This window comes from Elephantulus edwardii, unplaced genomic scaffold (genome assembly GCF_000299155.1).
Source record: "Elephantulus edwardii isolate Elephantulus edwardi_28Jun2011 unplaced genomic scaffold, EleEdw1.0 scaffold00024, whole genome shotgun sequence".
Lineage (NCBI taxonomy): Eukaryota > Metazoa > Chordata > Mammalia > Macroscelidea > Macroscelididae > Elephantulus > Elephantulus edwardii.
Window position 1 is genome coordinate 21,850,411 of NW_006399774.1, and position 12,344 is coordinate 21,862,754.

Here is a 12,344-nt window from a genome sequence, read left to right on the forward strand (position 1 = left end):
ATACTAATTGACACTTCAACAGATGCAGCTCTGAATGTGCTCCCCAGAAATCTGGTTGTGCTAAGAAATCTGGAAGACAGCTACCTGGCCAATTGACTGGTACAGATCCAGATATGTTCTCATTTTAAAGAACATGATCTAGTAGAATGTATACATTATAAAACAATATTACTAATATCATATGTGAGCAAAATCTTATTCAAGATCATACAAAAATGATTTGCAAAACATCTAAAGATTAATCTCTGTTTGATCCAATCCATGGTCTTCACAATTGCTTGCTGTGTGTCTGAGAGCCAGACAACAAATGATAGTATAAGAACCAGTGGTTTTGATTTGTGGTATTGAGAAGAGTGTTGAACATACCACTGACTGCCAAGAGAACAAACAGGGCTGTCCTGGAGGCAAGGCTGGTGAAACTTGGGCATGTTGTGAGGAGGGACCAGTCCTTGGGAAGGATACCACGCTTGGAAAAGGAGAAAATTAGTGAAAGAGAAGACCCTGGATGAGATGGACTGACACAGCAACTGTGATAATGGGGTCAGATGTGTCAGAAATGGTGAGACTGGGTCAGGATATGGTCGGGTTCAGAGTTACTGTACATAGGGTCACTCTGGGTCGTAGTCAACTCAATGGCACATAACAACAACAGCAACAACAAAACAATAGAATCTCAAGAGGAAAATTGTGTGTGTGTGTGTGTGATGAGGTACACAACATTATAGTGACAGAAAGAAAACAACACTTTAAGAAGCAGTTTTACTCATAACAAGATTATCAGCATATATCAAAGGCTTTCAATCAAAACCCAGCAGCCTCTACGCATGGTGGCCCCTTACTGTCCCCACAATGGTCTGAACCACACAATTCCAAGAAGAATTACCTACAGCTGTAGCTTTAATTGGGCCGAGTTTTTGTTTTGTTTTTTTTTCCTGTCTTAACTCCCTTCTCTATAATGCCAAGTAGGCATTTGGATTCTAATCTTTATTAAAACACTTTCGAGCCAAATTGTGCTATGTTTAAATGAAAAATAGAAAATAAATGAGAATGAAATGACCCTGATGGGAAGGTCCACAGCAGAGGGACATCTGCTTGTGCCACTGTCCACTGTCATTGGTGTGCCAACCCAGAAACAGCTGCAGGTGGCTGTGTTTCTGTAGGGAGAGAATGCCCACTCCTGAAGTCTCACAGGGGCGTGTGGCTTCACTCACACATGAGGGAGGACTCTCCTGTGAGCCACCCAGCACGAGTCCAAGCTCACAGCGGAAGCACACACACCTCATTCACAGTCCATACGTGCCCCGTTGCCACGGCTACAGAAGAGTGTGCAGTGCAGGGGCCGCATCCCACAGAGCTTTCAACCGATGACTCACAGACCAACATGCTTTGCTAATTAAGGGAACATACGGAAAGGTTGTGAAGGGTAGCTGTCTACTCTCAATTAAGTAAACCAGGCGCAAACAGGAAGCAAAGCTCTTGTTACTGTCGGTCAATTATAATGCATCAGTCACGTGATCCTGTTCTAGGCATATGGCATGTCCTTTAAAAGTGCATTATTAGGTGCTTATGCGGCCATATAAGAAGTCAGAGTGTGTGGAATCAACCCATAGTCTGCCTAAGGGACACTGTGTGACTCAAACATCTCCCTCCATAGATCAATATGTGCTCCTGTTTCCAGCAGTGCTGCTCGCCCAGGAAAATGCTGTCCTCAGGCCATCGTGCAAGCAGATCCTACAGAGAATCTGGCAATGACAGCACAGTCTCTGAGCCCCAAAACCCAGAACCAAACCTACAGCTGAGATGATGGTAGTGAAATCTCATCCAATGAGAGCAAATGTACGTGAGAGAGCCTAGAGAGCATATGTGTATGCGTGTAAGAGAGCCTAGGGAGTGTGTGAGAGAGTGTCTGTGTGTGTGTGTATGTGTGTGAGAGAGAGAGAGAGAGAGCGAGCGAGAGAGCAAGAGCACCTAGAGAATATGTGTGTATGTGTGTGTGAGAGAGAGAGAGACAGCGAGCCTAGGAAGAGTGTGTGTGTTGTGTGTGTGTGTGTGTATGCAAGGGAGATGTGTGTGTGTGTGACATGTGTGTGACGTGTGTGTGAGAGACACGTGTGTAAGAGATAGATGTGTGCGTGTGAGAGACATATGTGTGTGAGATGTGTGTGAGAGACGTGTGTGTTTGAGAGAGACGGGTGTGTATGTGTGAGAGTCTAGTGTGTGTATGAGAGACAGAGACATGTTTGTGTGTGTGAGAGATGTTTGAGAGAGGTGGGGTGTGTGTGTGTGTGAAAGAAAGAAAGCTTTTGTAGAAAATATGTGCACCTGTAAGTGAGACACTGTCTGTTAGAACATGTGATGCACCAGAGAGAGATAAAGTGTGAGAAAGAGTACGTGTGAGAGTGTGCATGTGAGAACATGTGTGTGTGAGAGATTAGGTTTGTGGGAGAGGGTGGTGCATGAGGAAATTGTGGGACCAAGAAAGTGGGTGTATGTGAGAGAGGCAGAGCAAAGCTCTGGTGTGCGGTGAGGAAGGGCACCTCCTGTCACAGCTCAGTCCCAGCCCCGGCCTTCCAGACCCCAGTGCAAAGGTCACACTCCACTCCCCGCTCTGAGAGGGTCAGATGCGCTCCCCACCTCCGGCTGCGGGGAATGGCTGCTCTTGGAGGAGAGGGGTTTAGTATTTACTATGGAGAGGGTCTTTGTTCCCTGGCTCCTCTGGGGCCCTGGTCTGGAGGGAGCTGCCTGACTCACCCAGAGCTCCCAGTCTGTCCTGCTTCACCAGCAGCTCCGAGGGAGAGAGGTAAGCAGTCTCCTCTGACGGGATTCCCGGCCTCACAAGGTCAGTGGGGGACCACCGTGAGCTGCCACGGACAGCGCAGTGGGCCGGTGATGGGTTTGTCCAATCCCTTCTCTGGACTTAACTGGACAGTCCCCTCACAAAGGGCTCCCTCTTAGTCCATAATAACCGACATTTTCTGCTGACTTGGCTGACAGACCAGGTACCTGCACCAGGGCTGACCTGAACAACTCTTTGGGACCCTGGAGATAAACCTCCCAGGACATTTTCCTCTGCTCTTATCTCAGAACCAAGGTCAAAGTCCACTCACACAGAGATTCCTTCCACCATAGCCCCTGACTCACAGCAAAGCTTTAAGATGCCCACACCCCACCAGGAACTCCACCCCACTTCACTCCATGTTCCTATTAAACCCCAGTGGGATTGGGCGAGCCTATAAATAGACTGTGACCTAGATGGGCTGAGGCACAGACCCGGCTCACCCTGGGCTCAGTTCTTGAGGACCCCCACGTGGCACTCAGGGTCCAGTGCTGAGGCTCTGCCATCCTCTGGGTCCTGCCACCCCGCCTGGCCCACCACCGCCTGTCCAGGTCTTCAACGGGACCCTGTACAGTGACCCAGACATTCATTCCTCGTGTCCTTACTCTTTGCTCGACTGAGCTTCTCAAACATCGCCTTTTTAACAAGTTGAAGGGTTGTGACAACCCTGCCAGGCGAGTGTGCCGGGATCCTGGGCTCACTGCATCTGGTGCCACGAGGAGCTCACCGTCCCCACAGTGACGCTAAACGTCCACCTGAAGGATCACATCCGCACGTTCTAGGGAAAGGCTCACTTTTATAAAGCTTTTCTTAGGAAAAACCCCCAAAACCAATAAAACACCAATCTGTCAATTAACAAAGAAAACCACCAAGCAAATAAACAAAATCACCCCCAAACTAAAAAATCTGAGAGCTCTGGCGGCCCAGTCCATGGACAGCTCATTGCTGACCCAAAGGTGGTTCATCTCGGTCAGTTCAAATCCACAGCTGTCCCAACAGAGAAAGGGAGTCCCTTCCCGTGAGATTCACAGCATTGGAAACCGACGAGAGGGCCAGCTAGGGGGTCGGGTCTGACTTGACTGTGAGGGGTGTGTGTGTGTGGTGTGTGTTTAATATGCCTAAACTTTGAGTTATATTGTTGTTGTTATGTGCCTTTGAGTTGCCTGCAACTCATAGCTACCCTATGTACAATAGCTTTGAATCCTGCCCTGCCCTGAGCCAGCCTCACTAATTCCGATACACTTACCCCCATTGCCCCAGTTACTGTATTACTCTGTCTCTTCTGGGGTCTTCCTCTCCTGCACTGTCCCTCCACCCTTCCAAGTATGATATCCTTCTACAAGGACCAGTCCCTCCTGGCCACGTGCCCAAATTATATGACACAGAGCTTCAAAATTCTAGCCTCCAGGGAGAAACTTGGATTTACCCTCTCCAAGACAGACTTAATTGTTTTCTTGGTGGTCCATAGTATGTTCAAAGCTCTTCTCCAGCACAACTCAAAGCCATCAATTCTTCTTCTATCATCCTTAATCATTGTCCAACTCTCTGAGGCATAGCAAGTAATTGAGAAGACCGAGGTCTGGATCAGGTATACCTAAGTCTCTAGAGTGATATCATTGTTTCTCAGTACTCCAGAGAGGTCCCTGATAGCAGATTTTCCTAGTGGGAGCTGAGCAAGGTGTAACTGTTAACAACCTCAATCTCTTCTCCATCTATCATGGTACTGTGAAATGGTCCAGTGGTGAGAATCTTCGTTTTCTTGATGTTGAGCTTCAATTCACACTGAAGACTACAGTCCTTGACCCTCTGTAGCAAGTGCTTCAGGTCCTTCTCAGGTTTAGCAAGTAAATTGTATTATCTGCATAACACAGGTTGTGGATGTGTCTTCCTCTAATCCTGATGCCACATTCCTCCTCATAAAGCCCAGCCTCTCCAGTGATTTGTTCTGAATATAAACTGGAAAAGGTATGGAGACAGGATGCATCCCTAAGGCACTCCTTTTCTGATTTTGAACCATGCAGTGCTTCTTTGCTCTGTTATGAGGACTGCTTCCTGGTCTGAGAATAGGTTTTGCAAAAGCACAACCAAGTGTTCTGGGATTCCCATTTTTCTCAAGGTTAGACACAATTTGTTGTGATCCACACAGCCAAATGTCGTTGCACAGTCAATAAAATACAGATAGACTTTCCTCTGGTACTCTCTGCTTTCTGCAAAGACTCATCTGACATTGGCAATAATGTCCCTAGTGCCACGGCCTCCTCTAAATCCAGCCTGTATTTCTGGCAGTTCTCTGTCAGTGTCCTGTTCCAGTTGTATTTGTATAATCTTCAGCAGGATTTTGCTTGCATGTAATATTTGACCTTCATTGCTTTCAAGTATGAAACTTAGGTGTAGTTGTTGTTAGCTGTTGTGCAGCTGATAGTGACCTTATGAACACCAGATCTGAACCCTGTCCTATCTGTGCCATCCTCACAGTCTGACACAGTCGAGCTCACTGTAGCAGTCGCTGTGTCGGTCCACCTGGTTGAAGGTCTTCCTCTCTTTCACCGACCCTCCACCTTTCCCAGCATGGTGTCCTCCCCTAAGGAACAACCCCTATTAACAACATGAGAGATGAAGCTTCCCCATCCTTGCCTCCAAGGATCACCAAGACACATCTAGTTGTTCTTCTAGACCTCAGTGGAAATCAGTTACTATAGCAACTGGGGTGTTTCAAAGGCCCTACAGAAGTAAAGAGAACTCCACAAGGTAGAGCCAGCAAGCCTGCTGTGAGGAGACTGAGAGAGGTTTGGGGCACTAGTGACTTCTGGGGTTCTCCTATGGTCAAGTAAGGTCAGTCTTCCTGGCCCCCAAGCCAGGACAGAGGGAGAGCAGGGCCAGCGCCTCAGAGGGAGCAAGGGACAGTGGTGGTCACCAGGAGTAGGGCTTGTTCTTGAGGACTTGTGTGTCCAGAGCTGTGAAGACCCATAAAGCAAGTGACACCATGAGACTCAGGGGCTGGAGTGGACTGTGGACTGCGCCCCTTGACACTGTCAAAGGAGGTGACACCCAACTGGCCCCAGGCCCACAGAGGTGCTGGGCAGCCCGGAGTTGCAGGAGGAGCTGCTAAGGCAGAGACTACTGGAGATGGGGTCACCTGTCACCCGGTCCAGGTGTGGACAGGCAGCAAGGGTCTCCACCTGGGACAGTCGGATGGGGGAGGAGCATCAGGGAGTTGCAGGCAGGACTCTGCTGGCCAGCCTTGCCCATGGGGGATGGCCTCATGGGTGACACGCTGGGTGAACCAGGTCCCGTATTAGGCAGCATCGGGCGAAGGTTTCCATCCACACTTGATGATACCTGAGCCCTTCTTGCTCCAGGAGCCACGTCCATGAATGCTGACACCCAAACCTGATGGTCAGTGACCTACACAGGAGACCATGGGGCAGCTCTGGTACCACCGTCCAGAAGACACAGAGCCAGCTCACGTTATGGGGCCTGTCCAGTTCCATCCATGTGCTTCCTCCACCACACGTGCCCCCGTGGGGTTCCAGCCTCCCGTCCGTGGCCTGTGCTCCCTCCACCTTCTCCTTCTGCCTGGACTTCTGGGCTCTCCATCGGCCCCTCCTGACTGTCCTTCACCACGCATCTCCTCTGGAGCCGGTGATGTCCTGGAGGCTGAGGCCTCTAGATCACATTCCCGCCAGGCTGGTTCCGTCTCTGCATGGCAGTGCTGTGAGCCCATCATGATGGCAGCAGCCACGTCCTACTGGCTTTGGTCCTCCTGGCACGTGGCAGGTCCTCCATGCACGTGTGCTGGGTCAGCCAGCACGAACCCTGAGGTCTGAGAGAGAGGTGGGACACACCAGCCGGCAAAGGGCCACCACTCTCCTCAGGGGCCTAAAGCAAGTGGGGAGAGTGGAGACCACAGGTGCGTGGAAAAGGACTGTGTCCAGGCTAGGACAGGTGGCCTTAGGGGACTCCATGGGCTTCCTGCCAGTGCTCACTCTGGTGCAGTTCCTGTGGACAGCGAAGGCAGGAGCCGAGAGCTCCCTGCCACATTTCTGATGCTCTTGGCTGAGTCTAGATGGCAGAGGCCCGACACAGCAGCAGAACTTCACCTCCTAGCTCCAAGGAGTCTTTGATATCACCAGCATCGTCACAGCAGGACCAGCGGCCACCCTTCACTGAGTGTCCACTGTGAGCCAGGGCACACTCACCCCCTCAGGCTTCTCACACGTGGCCTCACAAGGTCCTGCATGGCGGCTCTCATTGTGGCAATGACATTTTAAACAACACAGAAGATGCACATGCTTAAAGGCAAGATCACCATTGCTCTTCAGCTGGGGATCCTAGATGGTGCAGCCACTGAAGAGCATGGTTGCTAAGCAACAGGTCTGCCGTTCACACCGCCCAGTGTGGACACGAGGCCCTCCTGTGAGGAGCATGGCCTTGGGGACCCAGCGGGGCATTCTGCTCTGTGCTAGAAAGTCACTGACTGCGTAGAGGGTAGGGAGCTGGCCTGGGAAGGTGTTTCTGTTCTTTTTCTCTCTTGGTATTTAATGTAAACTAATGCTGCTGCTGTTGTTTTGTGTCAGAACCAACCTGTATCTGGCCCTCCAGTGAGTTTTCAGAGGCAGTAACTCAGATAGGAGGAGACTCCCCATCCCAGGGAGCAGCTGGTGGATTTGAACTGCATACCTTTGGGTTGGCAATGCAACTACTTGTCACAAAGCCACCAGTGCTCCCTGAGTGCTGCTGGGTTGCTTATTATTCAAAGACTCACAGGCACTTTTCAACAGCTGCCTTGTTGCCCATATACTCAGAGGTCAGCGGGCATTTGTAAGAAAGCTAAAGAGAAAAAGGAAGAGGTGGCCTAAGGGCAAAAGTGTATTAGAAATTCTTTAAAAGCATGGAAACCCATCTGACTCTGCTGTGTTTACTTTTCTATTAGGAGAACTGCCTGGATTACCTGAAGTGCACGGACACAGTCATTTGTTTTGCTCGGCATACAGCTGGCTGAACTTGCATTTTCTGTGCTGAATAGCAAACATAAGATGTTCAAATACCTTAAATCTCAGACCGCTTTAGTAAGACACACAGTCACCCTGGGAAGCTGGAGCGGCCACTGATGTGGCTGTGGTCCAGCCGGGGGTGGGGTCTCTACAGGGTGGGCTGCTGGTGAATCGCCAGGGTGAGTGCGGGACAGGAGGCTTCATCTCCTTGCCCTCATCTGTCGTCTCCTGCCCACTACGCTCCTGGGAGAAGGGGTCCTGTGGGGATTTGGGAAGGTGCCGAGCTCTGTAACCCAGGTGAAGACATGGACAGCACCCAGGGGTGCAGGACCTGGGGATGGGGGCCTTCCGCCACGTTCCTGTGCACCCACAGGCCCACCCGAGGCCCAGACTGGACCGTGCGCTCACTGCCACGACCTGTGAGACCTGTGAGGGTCGAGCACAAGGTAGACTTTGGACAGCGGACCACGGAGCTCGTGGTGGTCAGCATCATGACCACACCGGGAGAGCGATAGCAGGAGTGCGGGCTTTCTGGAGGAGAGGATGCTGAGGGGTCCCTGGGCGGAGAACCCAGTGCTGCCACGCTGGCCCCACTCGGCAACCCCCAGGACGCAGCAGAATCGCCCGTGCGGTTTCTAAAGCTGTACATGTGTGCAGAAGGACCTGCCACAGCATTCCTCCCCAGAGCAGCCGGTGGGTTTAAACCACTGACCTTTTGGTTAGTAACTGAGAGCTTAACTATCAAATTACCAGTTGTTGTTGTTGCGCACCACTGAGTCGGACTAGACTCCTAGCTGACTCTCCAGTGGGTTTTCAGAGACTATAAATTGCACAGGAGGAAACTGCCCAATTTTCTCCCGTGGAGCTGCTGGTGGATTCGAACCATGTGCCTCTGAGTTGGCAGCCCGGCTCAGGACGACCTCACGGCGCTAGTACAACAGCCGCTAGACTCGAGGTGGGGTGTCAGCGCTGTTCACCTTTCTCCCCTCCCCAAGCCACGCCTCCGCCCCACTCTTCCCCGGCCACGCCTCCCCAGTCCATGCCTCTCCCCAGTCCATGCCTCTCCTCAGGACATGCCTCACACCCCACCACATTGCTTCCCTTCCAGCCACACGAGTCTCAAACTGAAACCATGGCTTGGGGTGAGGGGATGAGAAATGGGGGTGACATGGTGGGGCAACATGGCCCGGAGGTGTGGCCTGGGGGAGTGTGGGGGGGAATGAGGAGAGGTGTGGTGGGGGCGGAGTGTGGTGGGCGAAAATGTGTCATGGGGGAGAGTGATGGGGGAAGAGTTGGGGGGGATGGAAAGAGTGGCCCAGGGGGAGGAGGGGGAGGTGAGGCTGGGGGAAGCATGAAGTGGGGGAAGTGTGGCAGGGGGAAGCATGGCTGGGGGAGAAGAGTGGCACGGGGCAGGGGAGGTGTGGTGGTGGAAGAAGTGTGGCCCAGGGGGAGAGGCATGGGGGGTTATGGGGGGGAAGTTTGACCCAGGGGGGTTAGAGTGGTGGTTGAGGGGCGGTGTGGGTGTGAAGCGAGGCTGGTGGGGGGGAAGCATGGCCCAGAGTGGGAGGCGTGGCCTAGAGGGTGAAGTGTGGGGGGGAGTGTGGGGGGAGGCGTGGCCCGGAGGGGGAATTCCTGAGAGAAGGTCACTGTAACAAGGACCACATGGGCAGAAGGGCAGCCAGAGTGCTGGACTTGGGACCCAGATCAAGTGACATTTGACAGGGAGCAGGGTACAGAGGGTGCAGAGCGGAGCCCGTGCCCAACCGGGAAAAGAAAACACAAGAACAGGAGCGATGAAAACGCAAGGACACGATTGATGATGCCAACTCCCCGGGGCTCAGCGAGAGATGATCCGACACCCCAGGGCTGAAAGCACCATGATCACAACACCCCAGGGCTCAGTGAGAGATGATCTGACAACCCAGCCTCATTCAGGCTCCATGTCCAACACCTGCAGAGCTGGAACCAGGGGAAAGTGGAGCAAGAAGAGGCAACTGCTGTCCCTTAAGGTGAGGGACAGACGCTCACTCCACAGCCTCTCACAGGTGGGGCCTGGGGAGAGCTGACCAGCCGGGCGGTCCCTAAGCTGCCTGGCCAGCTTCCTCATCAGGAAGGAAGGGTATTGCCACAGGGGCCACTCACTGCCACGCAAAGGCAATGACCTGGCTGGAGGGTGGGGCTCTCCAAGCAGATTGGGAGTCACCACCCAAACCTAACTGGACATGTCATTGCAAGGCCAAGAGCACAGGACTCAAGGATGAGGCACTTACCAGCAATACCTTGTAGATTCTGGCAAAGGCGTGGCGGAACAGAGACAGCATGCCGCCGAGGGGACACGGGACAGCACAGTGGCCGTAGTGTGGCTGGGCAGCACTGTCTCACACTACCAGCATGGGGGAGTCATGCCCCAAGGTGAGGTGCCACTCTGCAGGTGGAGCTGGGGCCTTCCGCCCAGGTCACAGGTCATGGGAGGCCGGGGAGCACCGGGAGGCACGTCCCCAGCGGTGCGGATGTGTCCCTGTCGCTTTTAGTAACTGACCTGGCCAAACACCCCAGGGTCATGCTTAATATAGGGACAGATATTTCCACTGGGTGGCAAGCCCAGCAGGGCCACCTGTTCTGTCACCCGCTGGCCTGTCTTGAGCTCACATCAGAAAGAGCTACCAGCAAGAAGAGGCGGGTAGGAGGCAGGGGACAAGCCTGGTGGGTTGGGTGTCCCCTCACACTGTGGTCTCACAACGCAGGTGGCCTGAAGCGGCTTCTGCTGTATGAAGCCAGTAAGGGCCTAACCACATGGCTGCCTGCGTTAAAGGTATCACCGAGGTTTGTCACCTGAAACCTTCCTCTCTTCTCCCCCACTCCCGTCCCCCATCAGCAGGGCATTTAGGGAAGAGATTTGGAACCGGACAAGGTGGCCCATCCAAGGTCACAGAGTTCTCACCTCACCACCGTAGGAGATCCCGTCGCCTGACGGCACAGAGCCAGGCACTTCTCCATAGCAAGGTCTCAGCCTGCGGGCACACGTTCACACAGTACATGGCATCATAGTGTCCCTACCCTCCTGCAATGATGTAGTCACCAAAATTCAACAAAACCAGAAGAATCTACCACGTGGTGCTGGGAACATTCCCACACCGGCCCCTTTAGAAGCAGGGTTCCCTAACTGCTGTTTATGTGGTTTTGCATTCCTCTGGTTAATGGGGTGCCCATCAATTAAAAACCCTAGGCAAATCAGCAGTGTTTATTTCTGTAACTTCTCCAAAAGCAGTTGGCATTAGTGACTGGGGGAGAAAGTCAATGAAAAGAAAAGTGTTTCATAAAAGTGAGGCTAGCTCCCAGGCGTGGGCACACCCTGGCCTCTGAGCCCATCTCCCATCAGCTGTGCCCAGCGCTATGCCCACCCTGCAGCCTCAAAACCTCCTTGGCCCCTCCACGCACAGGGCTCCCTCTTACAGGCCCTTCCTCTGAATGATATGGTGAAGACCTGGCACTGCCCGATGCTGTCGGTCATGTCTAAGAGGTGACCATGAGAGACTCCAGGCCAAAGTTCACCACTCATCAGCTCTGCAATAGGGCATCAGCTGCCCACTCTGCCTTCTGGGCACATGAAGCCTGCAATGGCCAAGGGGCTGCAGGAGCAGAGAATGGGCCCCACAGAAACCAGTCTCTGGGTCCTGCTTTAAAGTGGTCACCATGCTCACAGAGGCAGGCAGAACTTCCTTTACACAGGACTCTGCCGTAATGACCGATGAACACAGAGTGAATGCCAGCTGTGCTCGAGCTGCCCCATCAGTCCCTCTCACGGGGACTGCCTCTGCCACTGACCCTCTGCGTCCCACATTCCTCAGGTTAGGACAGAGCACGCTGTCCTTCCGCGGCACCTCCTCCAAGACACATTTGCTCTTTTATCCTCAGAGAGATTGTGGGATCTGTTCCAGGTGGCCATAATCCATGAAATACTGTAAGAAAACAAGCCACACGATTTCTTGCTCTGTTTGCCGGTGGGTGGAAAAGTTGTGCTTACTTTAGGCGATGCTACCATGCACTGTCATGTGGAATACGACGTGCAGTGACCCTGTGAACACAGATCTAAGCCCCATCCTGTCCTCGGCCGTCCTCCTCTCTGACACACTTGGACCCATTGCTGCTGCCAGTGTGTCCATCTCCTCAAGGGTCTTCATCTTTCACTGACCCTCCACCTTTCCAAGCATGAAGCTCCCTTCTAGAAATAGCCCCTCCTAACAATACACCCAAGTAGATGAGACCGTCTGTGACCACACTGGCCACACTTTCTCCAAGACATATCTGTTCTTTAGGCTGTCATGGGATGATATCCTAGGGGTGCACTGGTGGCCAAGTGGTAAGAAGCTGCATTGCAATTCTGAAGGTGTGTGGTTCAAGGCTACCAGGGGCTCCACGGGAGGACGGGCGGTCTCCATGCAATTAACTGTCTCTGAAAACCCACGAGAGGGTCCGCTATGGGTCAGTTCTGACTTGCTGGCACACACCACCAC

The 12,344-nt window shown here is 52.7% G+C and overlaps 1 protein-coding gene across 2 annotated transcripts in view; it reads right to left on the reverse strand.

Annotated features, from left to right (window-relative positions):
• The window catches only part of RPS6KA2 (ribosomal protein S6 kinase, 90kDa, polypeptide 2), a 336,292-nt gene that overhangs the window by 168,975 nt on the left and 154,973 nt on the right, over positions 1-12,344 (reverse strand). The window contains exon 5 of one of the 2 annotated variants that reach the window (XM_006882783.1): positions 15-30. The exons of the other annotated variant lie outside the window; for it this stretch is intronic. Coding sequence (XP_006882845.1) covers positions 15-30 — 16 coding nt within the window. The remainder of the gene's footprint in view (positions 1-14; positions 31-12,344) is intronic. 2 annotated transcript variants of the gene reach the window in all.